The 24,061-nt window shown below is 41.6% G+C and overlaps 1 protein-coding gene across 7 annotated transcripts in view; it reads right to left on the bottom strand.

Moving 5' to 3' along the window:
* NOSTRIN (nitric oxide synthase trafficking) overlaps positions 1 to 24,061 on the bottom strand; it is a 60,957-nt gene that overhangs the window by 3,871 nt on the left and 33,025 nt on the right. For 5 of the 7 annotated variants that reach the window (XM_064586649.1, XM_064586650.1, XM_064586651.1 and 2 more), the window contains 9 exons: positions 22,167 to 22,265; positions 16,830 to 16,955; positions 11,020 to 11,118; positions 10,799 to 10,954; positions 6,952 to 7,060; positions 5,787 to 5,875; positions 2,867 to 2,992; positions 1,832 to 1,946; positions 653 to 742 (listed from right to left, as the gene is read on the bottom strand). In XM_064586649.1, coding sequence (XP_064442719.1) covers positions 653 to 742; positions 1,832 to 1,946; positions 2,867 to 2,992; positions 5,787 to 5,875; positions 6,952 to 7,060; positions 10,799 to 10,954; positions 11,020 to 11,118; positions 16,830 to 16,955; positions 22,167 to 22,265 — 1,009 coding nt within the window. The remainder of the gene's footprint in view (positions 1 to 652; positions 743 to 1,831; positions 1,947 to 2,866; positions 2,993 to 5,786; positions 5,876 to 6,951; positions 7,061 to 10,798; positions 10,955 to 11,019; positions 11,119 to 16,829; positions 16,956 to 22,166; positions 22,266 to 24,061) is intronic. The other 2 variants (XM_045868673.3, XM_045868674.3) reach the window with 1 other exon arrangement.

The raw sequence follows: 24,061 nt of genomic DNA, 5'->3' as shown, positions 1-24,061 counted from the left end.
CAACAAAAATCTGTGACACAGAGAAGGGGGTCATTTCCTAGACTGGCCATAAACCACTTTTCTGAGAGGTAAGTGGGAGAAACGTTAAGCTGGGAGTTCTCTGATCCAACTTCTAGAACTCACGCTTACCCTAAGCCATGAGAGGAAATCATTTCACATTCCTGTGTGTTTAGTTTTCTGAAAAAGAAAAAGGTGGGGCTACCTTTCTAATAACTTTCCATTACCGACACTCTATCCCAGTGAGCACTGTGATAAGAAGCATGACTCTGGGTTTCTGAGTTCAGAGCCTGTCTATCACTTCTTGTAACTTCAGCCAAAGTACTTAACCTTTCTATGCCTCAGTCTCTCAACAATAAAATGGGAATAAACAATAATACCTACCTCAAAGGGCTTTTATGAACTTTAAATGGGACAATGTACTTGCAGCAATGTCTAGCACTTAGTAAACACTGAATAAATGTCAGTTATTTTTATTATGTGACTTTTATTTTTGGCGTGCCTTATCTTTATGTCTCAAAAAGGGTGATTATAAACCTGAGATGATTTGATGTTGTAGTAACTTGTAAGGCTGTTGTAACAAAGACAGGAGTGTTACTCAAGTGAAAGATCTCAACATGGTAAGGCGATCAAACTATTTGAAAATGATTCTTACCTTTTTCCAAATTTAATTCATCATCTTGTCTGGCTTGAAAAGAATATAAAGCCTTGCAAAGACCACTGCCGAGCTGGGCCACACCGGAGGCTGAAAGTTGGATCCAGTTATAATTATTAATGCTGTGTCAGTAGGCAAGATGAATATGATGGGAAGCTCTTGAGTTATTTCATGGTGTGGTACAGAGCCTAAATATACTGACATCTTCTCAAAAGGAAAGTTTGTAATTTCACACAATATTCATTCCTTAGTATAGTACCCATTTATGATACACTACTATGTGTATGGACTAGGTATATGATATAATAAAAAACTGTATGATAATGTGGAACATAATAAGTCTGGAGAAAAAAATAATAAAGATAATTAAAAATTGTTTCCCACATGAACTTCTTTATCAACATCAGTTAGCTAATACGTATGGTAGTTGATGCATGTTTTGGAAAACACACACCAGTTTTGCCATTCAGGTAGAGATAGGGGCCCTGGAGCACGTGCTTGCTTCCATCACCCCGAGGTTCTGATGAAACTGTTTTTTAAACATTGTGACGGTGAGTCTTTACTACACCATGTAGACGATTATGTCCCGGGTTTTCCTGAAACTCTTCCTGCCAACTTCTCATCAAGAAACTCAAGAATCAAGGTTACGGAAACTATAGTTAAACAAGGGACAATGACGTGTGTGAATGTGTATGTGAGTGTGTGTGTGAGTGTTGAAAGGTGAAAAGTGGGGGGTGTGCTTGGGCAAATAGCTAGGGTCAGGCAGCTGAATAAAGGGAATAGGTAGGTCTTGGGATCACCGTATTTCTCACAGAAAGGACAGGATTTCCATGGAAGTTTGGAGAACGGTGTGGAAACAGAGCTTCTCACAATGGTTCAGGGTGAATGTATGGGCAGCAAATTGCAGACTGTCTAAATAATATGGATGCTAGTCATCTAAGGGACCTTCTCATAGCTTACATTTTTTTCCCCCAATCCTCTGCTTTTTGATTCCTTCCCACATTTTGGATTACATCTGCACAGAAAGCACACAAATGCTAACAAATTAATCAGTGCTAACCGAAATGCAAATTTCTTTGAGCTGATATATGCCCATGTGACTCTGAAAATAAAATGTAAATGTCACAATGTGCTTTACCAACAGAATCCGGCCCCAAATTATTGTGGGCACGGGATTACCTGTAGATGAGGAACTTGGGATTCTCTGCCCACCAGAAGATGTCCTGCTCACAACATTCTCTAATCTCTTCATCAGAAAAGGCCGAGTTATTTTTACATAACTATGTGTCTGTTGCTGTTTAAATAGTACAAAAAAAAAAAAGAAGAAGAAGAAGAAGAAAAAGTCATTTTAACAACACTGTCATCAAAGGTAATTTTGAAAAGTAACTCTTCCACATTCCTGTTTTCCTCAGGAATTTTTTTTTATTTTGGGGGGAGCATATAAATAAGTTATTCAATACTTTTCTAAACTCTACTATAAATCTGAATTGTTTCTGAAGCCGTAATATTTTCAGAATTAGAAAAGTACCACACTGTACAGCCTGTGTTTGCAATTCTGACCTGCAGCTCCAGGTCAAATAATAACATTCAGAGCTGAGCTTCCTCAAATTCAACTTTAATGCAAGTGAATTTGTCATGACTCTAAGTGATTGAGATCGGTTTAGAGTCATGAAAAGAAAAGAATCCCTTTATCACAAGATGGTTACAGCTCCCCCTTCTGACAGGAAATGGAAAACAGCTTCAAGGAGGAGCGACTCCTGTACCTTCACGTGCTCATCATCAATTCAACTAGCATATTGCCGGGAAAATACATGGGTGTGACTTTTTCAAACTGTCCTGACGCTTTGCCCACATTATGTACTTTGTTAAATGGATGGGACTATTGCATATCACAAAATCTTATGATTTAGGTCTGTATGAAATTTTACTCTAAAAGCATGTCCAAAGAATAAAGTTAAGATATGAGGTGGAAGAAGGAACCCAAAATGTTATTAGCTCCTTGTATTTAGTCTACAAAGAATGTATTCATTTGCAATTAGCTCTTGTTACTGCACTCAAAAGGAATAAAAATAAATTTATCTTAAAATTCCACATTGGGATTTGAGATACAGGGCACATATAATTCATAATAGCCTTTTTGCCCTGGTACTACTTGAAGTCATTCCATACCGCAAGCCCCGTCAAGAAATTACAACTCGTCTCTTAAATTTTTACCTTTTCTTTCCACTTGAAGATGGAGTTACTACAGGGATGGCTGGGTTGAGGTCTTTGCTCAAGTTCTGCTAACACCGATGACAGTTTGTAGGAGTTTGCTTGCAAAAGGTCTAGTTTCAAATTGGTCTGTGGATACATCATTTGGCCATGTGAGTAAATTTCTAGAAAATGAGGCACAGCTGGGTGGGTAAAGGGATATCAGGGTAACTTCCAAGATGACAAAGAGGTCTAGAAAGGTACACATTCAACTCATGCAGACAGGCACAGAAAATGTTAAAGAGAGCAAAAAGTGGACACTTTAAGCACCTTAAAGGAAAACCCTGGTTGTTGAGTGTGCCTTATTCCAGACTCTTATAAACAGGATAAACTGGAAACTTAGATAGATCAATATTTTGTGGCAACAGATAGTTTTACTCACTTTTCTGTTGAGGAGTGAGAAAGGGGGATAATAAAGTATTGATTACAGAAGGTAGACTTTCAGAGGGCTTTGAAGAAAGGCAGTTGAATGGCTCAGCATTGTGAACACAACTGAACTCATATCAAATAGAATCAAACTAAAATGGTGTGAAGTGGGTTTTGTTGTTGCTGCTGCTGGTGTTATTGTTTTTCTTAAAGAAGCGAGGTCTTATATTACCCAAAAAGTTTGCAATAACACTTCTGGAAACTGGAAACAATATTCAGGAGTATTTGGGTATAAAAATAAGTGAAGCTAAAGATACACTCCTAGTTCTCCATTTGACCTCCTGTTCCCCATTTGACCTTGACCTAGAAACTTAATAAGAGCTTCTTTGACAAGCTGTGTTCAGTCAGGGTGCCTGGAATCTAAGCAATGGAAGGGGCCCGCTTATCCCATCTCTTCTTCACCATTATTTCTCCCTTTTCCACACCTCCAGCATGGCGATTCCTAACCCTACATCTCTGCCAGGGGGCCACAACCATGGACTGAACACCTCTGATCAATGGGGAATGATCCACTGTATTGTGGGGCAGGCTTACCTAAGATGAAATCAAAACCCACCGCATACCTTCTACCATTAGACCTAGTCTGCATCTGAGAACATTATAGGGCAAGCCTCCTTCTTCCTCTGTGTGGTGCTCCTTCCCATATCTGAAGACAGTGTCTAAATATATTCAGTTTCTGCAAAAATTTCTCATAGAACATGCCTTACCAACATTCTTGCTTCAAATATGGCACTTAAAGGACCAAGAGACAATGAATGGGGAAGAATTTAAATGAAACAGAGTTTCTTCCTGCAAGAAACCTTCCCTGGGGAACACAAAGTCTACCAACATCGCCAGTTTCCGTCCACCAGATGCAGGGGTATAACCAAGTTAGATGGGTATTTGGCATCCACTACTTGAAGGTTCATATTGGCTCCATCATAAACACCGTGAATTCAGGGGGCAGACCCTCTCCGACCTTGCACGCTCTGCTGGGTGAATCAGGCCAGCATGTACCCAGATGATCCCAGTACATGTTCTACGCTGGTAATGACAATGAAAAATTCTATGCAAGAACAACTGAAGAAATAAACTTACAACTTAACACCATCACAAAATTCTCCACATGACTTTATTTTGGTAAATATTATTTGCATAGATTTAATAGACCAAACATTTTGCACTGTCACAGAAGATGTCCTACAGACTGCTTTCTAATTTCACAGGAACCACAGTCATGCGTCCCTGCAAGTGTGTTAGACCTCTGCCCCCAAGTGAACAGAATTCAGGCCTTTTCTTTTCACTAAGAGTGTTAGGCTTGTTTTTACAACAGCTCCCCCCTCTAAAGGAAGCCTCAGCTAAAAAACAGATTAAACTGTACTTGGCTATATCAGTCTCCTTTCCCCAGAGAACTACTGACATTGCCTATTTGGACAGAGATATTAGGTACCTGCGTTCACAAGAGAGTTAGGCTACCTACAAGGTACCGAGAGCTGGCCTAGCTGTCCATATCCTTCAAAACATTACTAAAGATTGTGTATCTCTTCCTGAATTCTTCTCAGATGAATTCCAGTCAACTTCCTCTCTCTCTCCCATCACAGCAGAAAACCTGTATCTAGCACATGTAGTTCCTAGTATCTGATTGTTTTTATTCCTACGTAAAATTCACAGGCCTCTGCTGGCCTCCCTTTTCACTGTGGGTGCCTCTGAAGCGGCCACATTGTCCATCGCTCCCCACAAAAGCCCGGGCAGGTGGGGGATGCTGCTGTGGGCCAGGCTCTCAGCAAAAAGGCCCAGAGATGTCCCTGCCCTCTCCTGACAGCACCTCCCCTCCCCTCAAAGACCACCTCAGCCTCTAAATGTTTTTCCCTTGTTCTCAGAAGTTTTTGCTACACACCCCAGACTACCCTCTTCCTTCCGTGCAGCCACAGTTTTCCTTTTTCCTGTTATTTTCAGAAGCCCCTGACGTTAGCTGACGGACAAATGGAAAATGGACTCTTCATAGTTACCAGGATTTTGGCTCTCCTCTGTGCACAGGGCTGGCACTTTCTAGCTAATACTTCATCCTCACAATAACCCTTTGAGGTAGGTACTGAGAAAAGTAAAGTCCCAAGTCCCTGGAAAGGGCAGAGCGAGATCCAAATACAGGCCTTTCTGAATGCAGACCCTGTGTTTTTAATCACCTTTCTTAACCGGGTTAAAGTACACATGGTTTCCAGACCCTGATGGAATTATTCTATTTTGGGGAATTCTATTTTAGGCACAAGTGGTTTCCTGGAAGAACACTAAAGCAAACATGTCTAAGTAGCTGAATTTTTCCGATCCCTCAAACTGCTGGTCAAGGAGGCTCTCTGACTAGATTGTTCTATGTCATGAGAAAAGAAAGGCAAGCAGAGGTCAAATGGGCCCAGAAAACAAGCATTCTAAAAATAGCTCTTTCATCATTAAATCTAGGAAAGTGGATGCTGCCAATATTTACCTCGTCCATCAAGGCTGCTGTGATTTTTTGACTCTCTGCGTCCGAGAAGGCGGGGTCCCTGGAGTAGGACTTCAGCATGCGTTCCAGGCCTGACAATGAAATCACCCTTACAGTCACCACTGTTCATCCTGTCTTGGAGGGACTGAGACGGGGCACGTGCAGGGGGAGCCTGAGCCCAGAAGTCACACCAGGAGGATTTCCCAGGGCCCGAGGCTCTTTCTCTTTGTAGTTGCTACTAACTTTTACTGAATGGGTGGCCTGTACCTTCATTTAATGAAAGTTGAGAAATTCTGGTGTTTAAAAAATCTTGATTGTTATTTTGCAAGATGAGCTTTTGAATCCTCCTTGTGGACCGAGTCTGTGGTCGGTTCCCAAAACTATCCCAGTGTTAGGCTCTCCCTCCCTACGGTAGTTAAGTTTCTAAACATTTGACTCTCTCGGATTTCCTAGCAGGGATTACATTTCAATATGTTGTTCTGGTCCACATCAAATAAGCTCCACAGATCAGAATCACAAGCTGTTTTTATTATCTGTATCGCTTTAGAGCTACTTCACATTCTGACATCCCTAACTCATCTAGAAGGATAGTTTAAAAAGAAATAAACAAGGAAACCAAAAGCTGTGTGCACAAGGAGGTTTACCATGTTTTAAACCAAACGAGTTGTCCCTCATTCCAGACAATTTCAGAAACACGGCAAAATGCTATTATTTCTGGAAATGGAGACATAGTGCTTGTCTAGCTCTCTCAAATAGACCAAAATGTCATTTTCAATCTGTTTGCACTCTCCTTTCTTCTTTCCCATTTTTCTTTATTCACACATATTAGCTTTGACACATGATTCTTTATTTTATTTATTTATTTTAAAGATTTTATTTATTTATTCATAAGAGACAGAGACAGAGAGAGAGGCAGAGGGAGAAGCAGGCTTCCTGCTGAGCAGGGAGCCCGATGTGGGACTCGATCCCGGGACTCTGGGATCATGACCTGAGCCGAAGGCAGACGCTGAACTATCTGAGCCACCCAGGCGCCCTTGACACATGATTCTTTAAATGAGGTGATCCTTGCCCCAATTAGCAGAAGTGGAATCACCCTACCTCTGAATGAAACCTCTGAGTAGGAAGAACACTTTCCCTTATTGGGCCATTCACAGATATAATTACACACCTTCCTGGTCTCTTGAGGCTTTTTCAATATCTTTTTGCAGTCTTAACAGTTTTGACTTTAATGAAGACTCTTGTCGCTCTTTATTCATTGCATTGTTAAGATCTTCTTCCTTTAGGGACAAAAAATGATGCTTGACAATTTAAGGAGAAAAAGTAAGGTTTGCTACTCCTAGTTGCACTGAGAATTTCACTGACAACTGTATTTAATATTAACTTGACAGAAGAAAAAAGTAAAAAATAAAATAAAATAAAGTCAGGATAACCTTTGGTTTTATACAGATTGTTCTATCTGTTCTAGACCTGTTTAATAAGAAAACATCTTGTCCACAACTTGTACGTACATAGCTGAGCACTTTCTTTAATAGAACACATTATTGTTGGAGAAAGAGCCTTACTATAATTATTTCATAGTTTCTTGATAAGTAAATCTATTCATTGGATACTTTACCTATTAATCTTGATTCAAGTTAGAGTCCTTTAAAGCTCCAAAGGTAGCATGGTGTGTTTGCCGGGAGCCAGGACTGCCTCAGGAGTAGAACAAATGAATGTTGTGCTCTGTTCTCTATTGGCTGGCTACTGGGAACACACGAGCTCTTCCCAGGATGGGTCTATAATTTAGTCAGGCCTTGAAGCATACATTAAGAGACCTAGCAATTCAAGGCCACATTCATTCATGAGTGGTGCAGACAGGAACACGTGATTCAGTGAGTGCCAGGACATGAAAGTTTCAAGGAGGCTAGAAGACTTAACCAGAATTTTTTGGTCAAGGCGAAGGAGGGCAAAGGGTATCCAGGGCAGGAGAAATGGCACAAGGAAAGGACAGAGGGAGGCTGCAGGAGAGGTGTCAGGAAAAACACACACACCAGTTGCTTGAGCAAACACCGTGGAAGGAAAAGTTGTCTTGGCAGTTTAGGCCAGATTTTCGAGTTGAAGTAGGGGATTTTGCCATAGAAAATGTGAGAACTGTTAACAATATCTGAGCTTTCACATCCATTATTTCAAGGGTCGAATGAAAAAAATGAAGATGTCAGGGTCAGGTAGGGAGGCGGCTGAACAGGAGTGTAGCAGAAGGACAGTAACCCGTGGGGAAAGAGGGGACACTAACATCTGAAGACGGAAGTAGAGGAGTCAGGACTTTGCTGATACAGAAGGAGAAAAACAAGAATCCTGAAAGTTAGTGGAGAGATTAGCTTTAGATAGTTTGTCATGAAGCGTGAGGATTTAGAACAGAGTGAATAGCCTCGATAGGAATAATAAGGTATAGATAAGCATATTTGACTTACATATTGTGAATTGTATATTATAAAAGTTGATATCTTTATTACATGTGATTCTTACAACAGCTCTATGAGATTGGTTTTATTTTCCCCATTTTCCCTCTGACACTCAGAGAAATAAATGAAGACCCAAAAGAAACAGTTTGAAACCCAGGACCTCTGAATCCCAGGGTTCCTCCCCATCTGCTCCTGCACATGCCCAGCCCCCACCCCCCCACCCCCTGCCCTGCAGCCCCGCAGCCCCCAAACCAGCCTGCGCTGAACTGCAAGGCTGTCTAACTCCACCCCTCTGGCACTCCTCACTGGAGAAATGCACATCATACCCCAGCTCTGGCTCGGCTGGGTGCCAGGCCAAGACTTCATTTGGGTTGTTTGGGGATGCCTATTGTTTACAAATGTATTTCCAGAAGTGGATCCTTGCTGGCACAACTCAAGGATAGAAAGTACTGCTGTCCTTTAACTTTCTTAAATTCGTCCTTCTCTTCCAAAGATTTTAGAAAGATCAATATTGAAGGTGGCAGATGAAATTGCAGATGCAACCTTCTGAGCATGGCCTTCACGGTAACCTTACAAATATTTTCACAGCGATCACCAGCCCCTCAATACCTGCACTTGGATTGTTCTCTTGTCTTACCCTAGTCCCTGTACATTTCCAGTCTATGCTTATTGCCAATGTCTCTAAGGGCAGATTCTGGCCGAGTTTTGCTTTGAGGATATTAAGGAAATCCCATTTACCCACTTGGAGATACAGTCCATTCTCTTAGACAACAGACATGTAGTCATTAGCTCTGGTGCCCTGACTGTTCCATAGAAACCAAAACTTCCCATGGGCATGTCAATTACAGATGAACAGTCACGGCTGCCTCCCTACATCTCACTAGAAGGCTAATCACATTTTCAAGGAGAATGACCCCTATTTTACTGACAGGCTAGTCAATAGGCGCTTTTTATAAGAAAGTAACAAATATATTTTATTGTACATTTTCCCATCTCAGGGGTTGCCTACGCCATTTGGAAGAGAAAAAAAAAAAAAAGACGAGAGCTTTCCGCTTATAATCAAATCTCACTTTCCACTTCCATCGCTACATTTGCTTCTGCTTCGAACAGACACTGCTATCGCTAATTTGCTTCACTTTTGCCAGGGTAGGAAAAAAAGATTTAATTCAAGAAATAGGTGGCCACTTACGGCTGTTTGGAGGGTGGGGGAGGGGAAGGCTGCTCAGGAGCCACTGTTGTGTTTAATCTAATTGCCTTTCCTCCTCCTTCATCTCTTGTTCCCTGAGCAGGACTCCTGGGATGTTGACTTCAGCTACACTTTGAAGCCTATAGGAGGCCATGACCAGTAGGCTAGTTCTCCATACAGGGGGAAATGAACCTTCTCAATCTGGACCTTGAAAGTCTGGACGAAATACAGCAGAGGAATTCTTCCTGCAGATTGCAGTAATTAATGATCAGTTCCTAGAACACTACAATTAAGACTAACAAGAGGGGAGCAGAGAACAAAATCTTTGAGGTGTGACCCAAGAAGACAAAGAATGTCCCCCCAGATAACAAAGAAGTGAGATGCCTAGGCTGTGACCAGGCACACTGATCAGTGTTTAGCAAGTTTCATATAATAGTAGAATCACCCAAATGCCCTCAAAATAAGCTTCTGTAGTATGGTGTGAGGTTTTCAAAGGCAAGGACCATGAAGAATGTTGACCATGATTCCCACCTTCGAGGAGTCCTGCCTTTGTTCGATTCCTTCCACGTACACTTACTGACGTGCGCTTGAACTATTGGGCTGCACTTAATAGACTTGGTTCTGACAAATAGAATACGAAGAGATGTCACTTCTGAGATTAGCTTATAAAGACTACTTGGACACTACTAGTGTCCAAGATGGACACTAGCTCTTGTCTCTTTCGGATCACTAGCTTCTAGGGGAAGCAGGCTGGCGTATTGTGAACTCCCCATAGGTGGAGAGAGCCTGCATGGCAAGGAGCTGGTATCTGCAGCCACCAGACTGGGGGAGGGGGGGGACCAGAGGCCTGCCATCTGCCATGTGGGTAAGTTCAGAAGCAGGTCATCTCCCAGGAGAGCCTTGGCATGTCTGCACTCCTGGCTGACACATTGATGGCAGCCTTGTGAGGGACTCAGAGGCACCCAGGGAAGCCACACCTGGATTCCTGGCCCACAGAAACTGTGAGATGATAAATGCTTGTTTTAATCTGCTAAGTTTGGGGGTAATTGTTATGCAGCAATAGACAACCGATATGATATACAGTGATTATTTACAGGTCCTGAAACACGTCTGCCTAGGATTACTCTAGAAGACTGAGCATAAAGATTCAGTCTAGAATCCCGTTTGACTTTCTTCCCTTCCAGAGGACACCAAAGACTTATTTCTATTGCCCAGTTTGTAAACCACATCCTTTTCTTTTATTTATACAGACTATGAAAAAAATCAATATTTTCATTCACAAAACAAGATATTTCCTTTACGATTGCTCTCAATGTTTTTCCAAATGCGTCCCTTAGCCTGTGAATGGGGTTCCCCATCAATGGGACTTCCTTCCATTCCATACTTACAAAGTAATCGGTTAATAGGAACTCGGATTTATTTTCTGTGGATGAAACTGCAGTTTCTTCCATGACAGCCTGGGTATCTTTTTCCACATCTATCTTGCTGATAGCACAGTGAATCTGCGTGTGGCACTGCAATGCCAAGAAAGCAGAACAGGGTTGCTGAAGAATGTTTCCTGCCAGTTCTTACCACGCGCATCAGAAAGAGAGAAATCTTTACTACTCACTGTGGTCAGAGTTTGGCCAAAAACAGAAATATGTTGGGTGTATTGGTTCAAGTTATTGTATAAAAGTTTAATTCTTTCCTTCTCCAGTTCCAGGATGCTCTGAAAAGGATGGAAAATGACAGAAGATGAGCCAGTTGTTGTGCAAAACTAAAGGCACCCAGCCAGGCTCTGACGCACCCCAAGAAAGCCTGCAGGAACGGTCAGGTTAGTGCCTTCTGATGATCTCATTTCCAGGCTGCAGTGGGGTAGATGCCCAGGACAGGATTGTGGTCTGGTGAATGTCCTGTTTATCCTCATTTAGGATTGTTTTAACTCACATAATTTTCCCAGACTGTTTTGGCCCAAAAGGCGTATAGGCTGATGTTATTGGTTACCTGACATTCACAAAGAAAGAGATCATTTGAAAAGCATCTGTGAGTTCCTTTTTTTCTCTTTTTTAAAGATTTTATTTGTTTGTCAGAGAGAGAAAGAGAGAGAGCACAAGCAGGGGGAGCAGCAGGCTCCCCACTGAGCAGGGAGCCCCATGTGGGACTCAATCCCAGGACCCTGGGACCATGACCTGAGCCAAAGGCAGATGCTTAACTGACTGAGCCACCCAGGTGTCCCAGCGTCTGTGAGTTCTAGAGAAGGAGTGTGAAGCCCAGTAAAACCCATGTCCATATCTTGGAAATGCATTCAGACTATTTGACAAGAGCAGAACCCCAAAGTCCGATCAGCTTTGAAATTATGAAATTTTAGGCCAGGTTTTAGGAACACATTGTATCCTAGTAAGCAGCTGTTTCCTTATTTGGACACGAGCTGAGCCACCAGCATCAATCTGAAACTAGAATCACCAGTATCTCTTGGTGGAGATGGTAATGGTTAAGAGATTTTAATTACATTTCAGGGAAATCATTAAAATGATCTATATTTGCTCATGAAAAGAGGCAGAGATAAATTCCACTGTGCAAAGGGGAAATCCAGATCTCATTTAGTGAATTATTGCTTTCTATTATCTTGTTCTTTTTGTATAAAATAGACAGTAGAGAAGCAAAATACTCTGGAGGACCTAAAACTGTCCTCCTGTGTCTTTACGATAGCACATATATGAGTGTGTGGTCAGAGTTAAGCAGGAACAGCAGATCTGGAGCCTGGTTGGGGCCCAGGCACCATGGTAAATCACACTCTTCATTGTTTTCAGTCCCGTTGTCCTGGTCTTCTGGTCTGTACCACTCAAGGAGTTTGGAAGGACTTCATTTTCATCTAAATTGCTTAAATAAAACTGATCAAAGAAATATGTTCTTTCTAGAGCAAGAACTCTCAAATTTTAGCATGCTTAGCAATCACCTAGACACCTTCCTAAAATCATTCAGAGGTTCTGATTCATCCCATTTAGGGAGGTGCTCAGGAATCGGAATTTTAACAAGCATGCTAGCTGCTTGGAGACATTGTCCTGGGACTATAAAGGGCCACAAAAAAATCTAATTTCAAAATTATTTATGATCCTTCCACCCAGAGCTAACCCATTAGCATTCTGATGTATTTCAGTCCTAGGTATGCGTGTATGTATGATTTTATTTTTCTAGTTACCTAGCAAATTATTCAAATTTGTATCCTGTTTTTTTCACTTAACATTATACAAGAGTGGTTTCTCATGTTTGTCTCCAGAAACACCATTTTTCTGTGTGTTCACTGTGTGGGATTGCATACAGTGCATTTGATTCATTTACTCATCCCCTTAAGGTTAGCCATTTGAATTGTTTCCTTCCTTTTGCTTTTTATGTATTTTGAACAGAAATTGCTTTGTTTTTCAGCTATTTCCTCAAGATGGATTTATAGAAGGAAAATTATGTTTTTCACCGTGGGCTCCAGGAGAGAGCCAAGCTTCTGTCCCGAGGCAGCCGTTGTAGGCCCTATAAGTCACCCTCTCCCCGCCTGCATCTAAAGAGGTACAGTCACTATCCACCTTGGGGGTACTGTGAAAACAATCACTCAGATCATTTTCTGTGTTCTGTGGTTCGGATGAAGAACACTGTTGAGAAGGTGAACATTTTTAACACTCTTGACATTTATTGCAAATGCCTCTCTAAAATAATTCCTTGAGTACTTACTGTTGGAACCAAACATTTGGCTCTTGGTAATTCTTAGTAGCATGGCTATTGTTTTTAAAAATATATTATAGATTATTTCTGCCAACTGAATTGTTTGTTCTTGGAAGGTAGGAAAGGTGACTTGAGCATGGTATGATTATGAATAGTAAGACTAATTAACATGTGGTTTGTGGAATTGGTTTTATTACTTCATAACCTCACTTGAAACTTGACATTTCTTAGTATCTAGCAAACTGCCTTGAATGCAGCTCAACGAATGTTCTCTGAAAGAATTTATAAATCCAATTTGGAGAGGAAGAAGGGTAAGAGGATACATTATAGGACATTTCAATGAATTCTTATACCCCATTTCTACAGAAGAATGGTCCTGGGAGAATGGAGGGAAAAAGGAAACTGAACAACCCTCCTCACATTTCCACCTTGCACACTTAGGACAAAATTCCCCTTTATTTCAGTTCAGCCCACTTCTGTTATGTGTCTTCATGAATATAACATTCTACTTCTGAGTTTGTATATAATAGACGATCTAGAACACACAGTATAAGATGTGAGTCAGCGACTTGGTGGTGCAGACCCAGTGTATACAAGCCAAGGGAATATGAAGTAAAGGAATCGTTCTTGGTTAGGGCCAGGCAAGGATGACTCGGCAGAAGCAGTCTCGACTGGGTCTGCAGGGCCGGGCATGCACTTGGGAGGCAGAAGGTAGCTCTAAGGGAGCTGCGGTAAGAGGATGTGTGAGAACTGAAAGGGAGAGGTGGCACAATATTGGTGGCCTCTGGCATGGTGGTAACAATAAACCAGGACACAAGAAGGGTGAAAGGACATCTTTCTTTTCCTTACGGAGATTCGGATTTTGAGTAGATTCCCCATGTGACTTGGATTCTAATAAAAAACTTAGGGTTTTAAATATTTTTAAAGCTGAGTTGAAAGAGATTTTTTTAGAAACTTCAAGTATAATTAACATGCAGTGTTATACTAGTATCAAATATACAATATTATGATTCAATGATTCTATATATTACTCAGTGCACATCATGACCAGTGTCCTCTTAATCCCCTTTGTCTATTTCACCCATGCCCCGCCCCCCACTCACCTCCCTTCAGGAAACCACCAGTTTGTTCTCTATAGTTAAGAGTCTGTGCTTTTATTTGTCTGCAAAGACATCATTTCAAATAGAGATAAATGTATATCCTGTCACCATCAGGGAGACTTTATAAACAAAAAAAGGTTATTTCCATGATGTTTTAACATAAAAGTTGGGGCTGCTGAGAGGGGAGTGGGTCTGGAGGAAAGGTATAGGAGAACCCTAACAGGAAAAAAGAAAACTGAGAAAAAGGAAAGAGAGACCTAGTAAGAACCTCTGAGAAAGGAGTTGGTAAAAGCGATACCTAAGGCATTTTGAAGGCAGCTGGATGTCGGCTACCCCGGACATAGTGGCAGCCATACGAGGTAGGAACCATACTTATCCCCCATTGCTGTGATGTGGAGAAGTGAGAAGGATGCAGACATGGAGGTTAAGTATTTTTCTCATGGCCTTTGAAGGGAAGGTCTGGAAGATGGAATGGGAACAGCAATTTCTCTCTCATAATCTAACAGGGCTTCCCAGGAAGCCAGCCTCTGTGGAAAAGCCACAGCCTCACTGAGGAGTCCCAGGGGGTGAGGCAAGACCAAAGGCCAGGTTGGAGAGCCAGGTTGCAGATGGACCAAGTTGGAAATTAAATCCTTGGCCCTTTCTCGTCCTCTTCATCTAAAACCAGAAGAAGCAAGGAGGGTACCAAGACCCTATGTTTGATGGCATAAATTAAAAAAAGGTTTCTCCTCATTTCTTCCTCTCTTTGGCCTAGTTTCCATCTCTCCTTTAATTTCCCCGTTCTTCCCCACCTCTGCATCTATCCTGTCTTGAAAGGGGAACAGCAAGAGATTAACTGCGGCCCTTCGATTTCTGCTTGTCCAGCTCCTGTTAGCGCAGAAGCAGAGAGCTGAAGTCAAGTCCGTGGCATAGACTGCTAGGTTGAATCCCGTTGCCGTCTTGGGCAAGTACCTGCACGTCTCCACTCTCTCACTATAAATTGGGAATAAAATGATGACCTCTTCATGATGTTGTGATGAGCACAAAATACAACGTAGCGATGTACTCAGCACCGAGCCTGTCCCTAAGCAGCACCTGTATCATTCACACATTACTGTGCTTATCAAATTGCATCTTGACTGCCTCTTTCTGCAATTGTACCTTCCTTTAAGCATTTTTTTTTAACTTAAAATGTGGGGGAAAAAGAAACCAAAACATTCATGTTCTTAGCACCTAGAGTTGAACATTATTTAAGTTGGTCAGATTTATGTTGACTTAAAAAATAGAGGGCTACGCTATTCAGATAGATAGTAGTTGGAGTAACTTTTGGGCCCCGGTTTGTTTTGTCCTCTGCCAGGCTGTCCACAAGCCGTGTGGCTGTGCAGCTCGGTTGAATTCCCACCTTTTCCCTCCTACAACATAGATTCAATCTATATGTATGAGTTTACAAACACACACATAAAAACTCACTGTAGTTTGTGGTGTGAGTTTTTTAATGCTTTAATTTACATAAAGTGTATAAATAGCAGGTTTCTTTTCTTCGACATCATGTTTTTGAGGTTAATTTGTGTGTGTGTGTGTGTGTTGTTGTTTTTTTTTAAGATTTTATTTATTTATTTGAGAGAGAGAGAGCCAGAGAGAAAGCACGAGTGGAGGGGAGGGGCAGAGGGAGAGGGAGAAGCAGGCTCCCTGCTGAGCAGAGACTGAGCCACTCAGGTGGCCCTAATTTGTGTTTAAATATAGTTTTAATTAATATTTATTGCTAGATATCAGTCTACTTTCTAAATTAGAGTACATTTTAAGAGTAATTCCTCTATTGATAGGTATGAGGATTGTGTACAATTTTTTCTCATCCTGCAGTTATAAACAATTCTGCAATAAACATTGTTATACATCACCCTTGGTATACAGGTGTATACCAGGTAGACGCCTAAGAGGGGAACTGCCAGGTTGTAAATACATGCGCATTTCAGTTTTACTAGATACGATCGAGTTATTCTCACTAGGGAGGTATAAGAATTCTTGTTTCCCAGCAATTCTTGTTTAGCAAAACGTGATATCGCCACTTTTTAATCTTTGCCAGGTGATTGAGTGTCTCTTCATATGTTTATTGGTGATTTTGATTTTCCCTTTTGTGATCTGCTTGTTCATACTTTTTAAGTTTTATCGGATGATTTGCCACAATTCTTTCCTTATACATCTTCTTTGCTGCTGAGCTTACACCTCCCAGGTTGAGGTGGTCCTCTTTAATCATTGCTCCGGGGCCCAACACAAAGCCCCACAGACAAAGGAACTCCATAAGCGATTACTGTACAAATCAGCTCTCGGGCCTAAAACTCCTTTCTGAGTGCCAAATACTCAAGCCTTAATTACACTTCACTTCAACAGCACTCTTTGAAGTTAGCTGCGTGCTATCGTGGCCGTTGAGAATTAGAATCTGGCCACGGCTCCTCAGTAAATATGCACTGGTTATTGGATCCATGGAGAAATGGAAATGATTGGAAGTCATGTGGTTTGTCTAAAATCACAGGAGTGAGGGTCATTGCCAAGGACAGAGCTCATCAGGTCATGTAATTATAGATCTGACCTTCCTTTTCAAGGCCTCACCAAGCTCCCTGGAAGAAGAGAAAAACGTGAGCCCAGGACTCACCTGGTAACAATTTTCCAGTGTGTTTTCCCACTTGAGTCTGGTAGCACAGCCAGCCAGGTTTTTTTGGTAGTAATTTTCATCTTCTTTTGCCAACTTCTCCGTCGATTTTTTCAGTTTACTGAGGAGCTAAAGGAAAACACCAGTGTCATATATTCCTTAACACATTTATCAAAGCCCTTTGGTGATCCCAGGTAAAGGATACCTACAACCCAACCATACAGTTCCCATCTCCCAGCGGAAGTCAGCGGCGGTAGCTCTAGATGACAAAACCAAAGATCTTTATCAGAGAAAAGGCATACCAGAGCTGAAAGGAAACCTAAGGGTCTGTCCGCATTCCTTCAATTGTTCACAGGAGGAAATTGAGGTCCTTAAGTGTGACGTGATGTGCCCATGTTCATCCAATCAAGGAAGAGTCCAAATGACAGGTGAGGGGAAGCAAGCGCAGATTAGGAACCTCCAGCTCCAGACTGTAATCCACTAATGCTCCATGTCCCAGCATTTCTTGGCAAGGACAGGTGGAGATTGTGCAGGCACGTAAGTTTAGAACTGGCTCACTGGTGAAAAGCTCGAGGCACAGGCCAATGTTGACTACAAGTTGTGGACTGCTAGCCAGGTGCCTCCCACTCATCCTGCTTCCCAGTGATCTGTTCCTTCACAAGGAGCCCCCTCTTGCCAGCCACCAAAAGTGGCCATTCTGATTGTGAAGCCTTCTGGAAAATCAGAGTGATAACAAAACTCTCTGCACCAGGGTAGCTGAAATTCATTCTCAAAATGCTCAGACAAGTAATTTCACATCTTTGAGAACAAAGGAAGTTGTATTACATGAATTGTTCTCAAACTTGAATATGTTTAGGAAGGACCTGGGTGCTTATAAAATTGCAGATTTTCAGGGTCCCACAGGTAGCAATACCGATCCAGTAGTTCTATAATGGGATTGGGAAATCTGAATTTCACTACTTCTCAGGGTGATTCTGATGCAAATGGTCCTCAAAGCACAGTTCAAGGAAGACCAAAGATCCCTCTGATGTAAGCAGTTTAGGAATTTCAAGGACAGAGACAAAGGCTTTTAAAAATGACCTTCTTTATGCTTAAGGACATTTTGACTAATGTTTTAGTAATGAAGAACATTCATCCAAAATGGTGAATATTAACACTGCTCACTTTATTATTTCAATTGATATGCTAGCCATTCAATTGTCCCTTGGCTCTGATGTATGACTTACACAGGACACATTTGGCTTTGTGTATCAAATGTAATGAAACGCATTTATCTGTGGAAACATGAGCTCGTGAATTTCAACCTGATAACAATATAGTGAAAAAGCTGAAAGTGTGCCATGGCTATACTTTGCTAAATCATCATCCTTAGATTCTTACTGAGATGCTCACACCCCCAGCAACGAGAATGCAGTCACTTTTGAGATGAGTGCTCACATCAGCCTACACTACAGAGCTATATTGACTAGAAGTTTCTGTTTAGCAAATTTACAACAAATAACCCCAAATAGATATAAAAGAAGAACGGTTGACTTTTATATTCTTATTTAAGGAAATTCTCAGAAAACTTTATAAAATTTGTCAAATATTGAATGCTTTTTCTTTTCTTTCTCTTGGAACAAACATATCATTCATTTATTCATCAAACATCTATTGAGTGCCACAGTGCGCCATGTACTAGGCTCTGGAACTAGAAAAGTAAACTAGATAGTCTCCCCCTCTCGTCAGAGACCCACAGGGTCATCACTATTCTGTGTGATAGATCCCAGAATGATACAAATATTAGGTATCACTGGGGCACCAAGAGGGACACCTAAACCAAACTTGGAATTAAAATGACACGTAAGCTAAGCCTGGGCATACAATGGGTACTCACAGAAACGACCCTGTGTGAATAAAGCTAAAATGGGAGTAATAATTAGTGAGGTGAAATGGCATAACGTGACACCGACAAAATTTTTGGAGAGGTTGGAGCACACAGTTTGAGAGAGAAGAGCAATAATACCGAAAAGTTAGGCAAGGGTCAAGTCAGGGAGGGTCTTTAGGGCCACATAAAGGAGTTCAGACTTTGTTTGAGGTCACCAGGAAGCCTCTGACAGCCTTTAAAAGGAGAATGATATGCTCACATTCAAGTTTCAGAAAAGTCAGGTGGGCTTGTAGATGAGGAAGAGATGAAGAAGACAACATTGAAAGCCAGGAGACCAGTCTGCCAGAGAGCTGCAAGCAATGGTGATGGCGGCCTGTGATAGAGTGGGGTGGGGGGTGGGGGGTGGAGACACAAGTAGCAAAATCCAGGAAGTATTTTGTTTAGGGGGTAGAACCATGAGGATATGTTACATGGTAATATTCAAACATCTAGAAAACACAGGAATAAAAGAATATTTTTGGTAGAGGGAAGTGATGGTTCCAATCTTGGATGTTGAGTTTGAGGTGCTAGGAGGCAGTTCAGAGACTGGTTGGGCTGGAGACATAAATTGGGGTATTATCAGCCTGGATATGGTAGTGGAAGCCTTGAGAGTATATTTATTGAGTACTGGTTATATAGTGAGTCCCTGATTTTGAGAATAATGTGTTGGACACTGGAAATACAATGCTGCATAAAACAGAATGAGTCCCAGGAGAGAAATCATCAGGAAAAGCAATATATAAAGGTCAGGCAAAAAGGAGAAGTCCATAAAAGAGTTTAAGAAAAAATTGCCAGAAAGAAAAACCAAAAGAGTAAGGTGTTGCTGAAGTTAAAAGAAGAGAATTTTCTAGAAGGAGGATGTCAACAATGCTTAATGCTTCCAAGAAGTTAAGTAAGATAAGAACTGGAAAGTGCACACTGGCTTTAGCAAGAAGGATGACATGTTTTCCAAGCAAGAACACTCTTCGTAGAATGGTGGGGAAAGCTTGATTGGTGTGGATCGAGGAGGGAACAGGAGGTGAGGAAATGGAGACAGAGCACAGACAACCCTTTCAATAAATCTTACTGTAAAAGAAGGAGAGATGATAAAATCTGGAGACGAACAGAAATGGGGCCATGGAGAGGTGTCTCCCTGACTCTTCCTATTCTCACAAGATGGGGTGGGGAGGGACATGTTGACTGATGAGAAGCAACTATTAGAGAGGGGTATATCCAAGATACAGGCGAAAGGGAAATAATCAAGAGAAGGATCTCTGAGAGGCAGGATGGGCTGGGACTCCAAGCACACAATGAAGAATTCGCCTGTCCCATTCTTTGCACATATGACTTTGGTAGGCAGGTGGCTGAACCGACTTCTATTTACTGTGAGGAAGGAGCCAAGACAGTCTGCTGAGAGTGGGTGGTGAGGACGGAGGTGTGAGAAGAATGGAGATTAGATCAGCTTCTGCTGAGAACAGGGACTGCTGAGCGGGAAAACAGAAAGAACTGCTGAGCAGGGCAGAGCTCGCTCTGTTCAGGTTGGAGATGATGGGCACTTCATCAAAAAAGGTGGAGATGATGGGCACTTCAGCAAAAAAGGAATGCTGCCTTAGGTGGTTAGCCTTAGGACTAAAAAAAAAAAAGAAGAAGAAGAAGAAAGCTACCAGGTAAAGCAATGAAGATGATAGGGATTTTGATATAATGACAGCCAATGTTCTGTGGTTACAGAATCAGTCAGAGGAGGGCAGAAGAAGACCATGGGCTTCGACCTCCCAGGGAAGATGCTAATGAGGGAGGGAAGAGGAAATCCACCATCTAGCCGCCTGGTGCTTTTCTCTTTGTTATTGCTTGACGTCAATAAAGAATAGCTTCTAATGAGGCCTCCCAAAGCCTGTGCCAGGCGCCGGGGCTCAGCATTGTAGCACACTGTGGTTTTGCTGCTTCATCATTCAATACTTGTTATGATCATTTCAAACTGGGAAAATTGACAGGTGGAGAAATAAGGATGTTGTCAAATCTTGCTAACAATGAATTTAAGTTATTCGACTCATAGTTTCTTCAGATGAAATGACAGCTTTACTTGCAATGACGATTTTCTTTTTCTTTTAAGAATGTTTTGGGTTGTGGGGGTGTGGCCTGCATTTCCTTAGGGGGACTTCATCTTTCGGGGAAGATGCTGATTATTTCCGAGTTTTCCAATCTGGAGCACATACCACACGAGATGTGTGAGATAATCTATCGTATCTCCAACATTATTTGTGTTCCTTTTTGCCTAGACACGTTTAGCAAGCTTACTCTTATTTAACATATGAGTCGACACTGGTGCCCACCCATGGGCAGTTATGTGCTCTGGAGGGAGAGTGGGGATTTTAGAACCTAAGAAGCTGACATGGCCCTCACAAATGTCTTCACTTTCAGTGTCCTGGGACATGTGGCCATTCGCATGTGTCTGGGGCACGGGGATTTACAGATATTTCTTCTAGCTTTAATTAGGTTACACACACAAAATTAACAAATTTTGTTCGTCTCAAAAAGATTTCTGCTGAGATGCAGATTGACATTAGTACTGCCAATGTAAGCACAAGAAAGCCACAAGAAACCGTCAGAGCTGATGCCTTCTCCTGCTCCTGGTTATGAGTACATCATCACCCACAGGAAAGGCGAAAACTGGGATGATCTGGTGAAATCTGAAAAGAAGTTAACCAGAAAGTTTAAGATGATCAAGAGGACTATTAGAAATATGAATTCACAGGCGCCTGGGTGGCTCAGATGGTTAAGCGTCTGCCTTCGGCTCAGGTCATGATCTCAGGGTCCTGGGATCGAGTCCTGCATCGGGCTCCCTGCTCCTTGGGAGCCTGCTTCTCCCTCTGCCTTTCTCTCTTGCTCTGTCTCTCATGAATAAAAAAAAAAAAAAAAAAAAGAAATATGAATTCACATTTACTACGGTTAAGGCTGAACCTTGCTCAAGTGTAAATTTTGCCTGAAAATGTCACTCAGTGATCACATGAAGGCATCATGGTTAGCTAATCATTTAAAATATTATTTCATCTCTATCTCATCCCTCAAACACTTTTTTATGTTTTATAATGTTCATAGCATATTAGTATAATATATAAAGTGCTGCATATGGTATACAATATTGGTAAAGTACATGACATAATTCATTATAGATGTACATATATTTTTTACTTACTTGTGCTGAGAGGTATGTAATAGGGTCCCTATGGAAAAATTTGGACACCCCTGGTCTAATGTTTCATCTGTCAATAATACCTTTTAAAAATATATGTGGACCAGGAATGATTTAGAATCCCTCTCGTGCTCTGCCACATGACAACTCTGCAGAGACCCCCACACAGAGCAGGGAGTTAGCCAGTTCTCTTGTGTTCATAGCTCAGAGTAGGAAATCCATCCTTCTCCAAGCCACATGCATGTAGCCGGCCATGACAGTTTACCTTCTGCTTCTCCTTCTTAGTCACAGTTTGCCTGGAGCTTTCTACAAGATGGGAAAGTGCCTCATGCTTCTTGGTACTAATCATTAATTTCTTCTTGGCCTAGAGTCAAAAACATACAAAAAAGCAAAAATGAATGAGAATCAGATAGCAAGAGAAAAATTCTTCTGTTCTGGAACAAGTTATGTTCATGTGCTAGCTTAAATGATTGTGCAATTTTAGTTCTTCTTTTCTGCCCTCACCACAAAATCTGCCTAGAATATCACAGTGGCTAACATTTTGCCCTGAAACCACTGTATATTTTTTCATTATATTGAGTACATTCAAGAGGGTTATACATTTTTCCAAATCACAAAGGCCCGCAAGCCTCCAAAACATTGTTCTAGCGAGCAACATGACGGGAATGGTTTTACCACAAAATCATCACAGCAGACATGGAAGACCACCTGCATCATTCTTTTAAATCAACCCAGGCCACAACTGAGGTCATTTTAAGATGCTCTCTTAAAACTTACAGCAAAGGGGCAATTTTGCACCTGATGCAAAGGCTTCGGAGGTGGGCATTTGCCTGGCATCTTGTGAAATGGCCTGTACTGGCGGTGAGGAGCGGGGCGTTGGGAAGGAAGAAGTACGTTCAAATCCTCCTACTCTGTTGATGCCTCAAACCACAAAGTGGATTATGACCCAGGTGATCATTTCCTATTCTACACGGTTTCAACTTGGCAGAAGATGATGTTCCAGATGATGTTCCATTCCATAAAATGAGAAAACAGAACTTGGTTTGAGTTGGATCCAGTCTGTTCAGGAACTGGATTGATTGACAGACTGTTTAGTTTTGCACTCAGTGTCATAAGGACTGCAAAACCGGGTAATGAAGGGAAAAGTTCAGTTCCCTCTCTCTTTAGGAATCAGAGGCAAAGCCTTCCGAATGTCCCTCAACCTACGAAGCTTCTGCAAAAGGGAATTCAAGGAACAGGAAGCCCACTGACCCTCTTTCTCTGCCTCTAGTCAGTCACAAGCCCATGGAGAAATGAGAGCATGAGGGAAGAACTTTGGGTCCTTTAAAAGGCTTCCATTTCTGTCTCCCAAATAGACTGCACTTCATTACTGACATGCTGAAAACTTCAATTGTAACTGGAGAGAAAATTATTAGAGCTCAGGAATTTTATGTTCTCTAACTTCTATGTCACTCTTCATAAAAAAAGAAAATCATTTTATTAAGAAAAACTACTTGGTGGAAACTGGGAAAGAATAAAAGATGCTTTTTTTGTTCTTGAAAGCAATTATACATGCCTAGCACGGTTTCTCTCTTTTGGTCCGTTATATTGAATTTCCTGTGAAGGCTGAATATTTAGAGAATGGATTATAAAAAACAAATTCTGTTTGGGGTGTCTGGGTGGCTCAGTCGTTTAAGCATCTGATTCTTGATCTCAGCTCAGGTCTTGATCTCAGAGTTGTGAGTTCAAGCCCCACGTTGGGCTCCACACTGGATGTGGAACCAACTTAAAAACAAACAAACAAACAAATTCTGTTTAAGACAGCTCATAAAACCAAGAACAAAGGTAAAACCAATGACTGGACACTGATTATGAGACTTTTAAACATTTATGATAAAAGTGATTCTCATGAGCATTCTTTTACCAGTAACTACTATTGCAGGTATAGAAATTCATTTATCTCCAACATTTCTTATTAATGCCTTTGGTCTGATGGAGTCCTTGATTTCAGCAGGAGCTTCAAAGGCAACAATGCGGACTGAGTTGGGACTGCCTATTTTTGAGGGATCTCTCTGGTTATTTGCCACTAGCCGCTGTCTCCTGGGAAAAGTTCTCTTTGGGTACTGATACTCTGGAGAGGAAAAGGAAGTTCAGCCTTTGGAACACAAGTTCTCTCAAAGG

The sequence above is a fragment of the Mirounga angustirostris genome, unplaced genomic scaffold, assembly GCF_029215605.1.
Source record: "Mirounga angustirostris isolate CCGP_5_RB_7025 unplaced genomic scaffold, mMirAng1.0.hap1 SCAF_3, whole genome shotgun sequence".
In the NCBI taxonomy this organism is placed as follows: domain Eukaryota; kingdom Metazoa; phylum Chordata; class Mammalia; order Carnivora; family Phocidae; genus Mirounga; species Mirounga angustirostris.
This window is presented reverse-complemented; position numbering and strand designations above follow the sequence as displayed.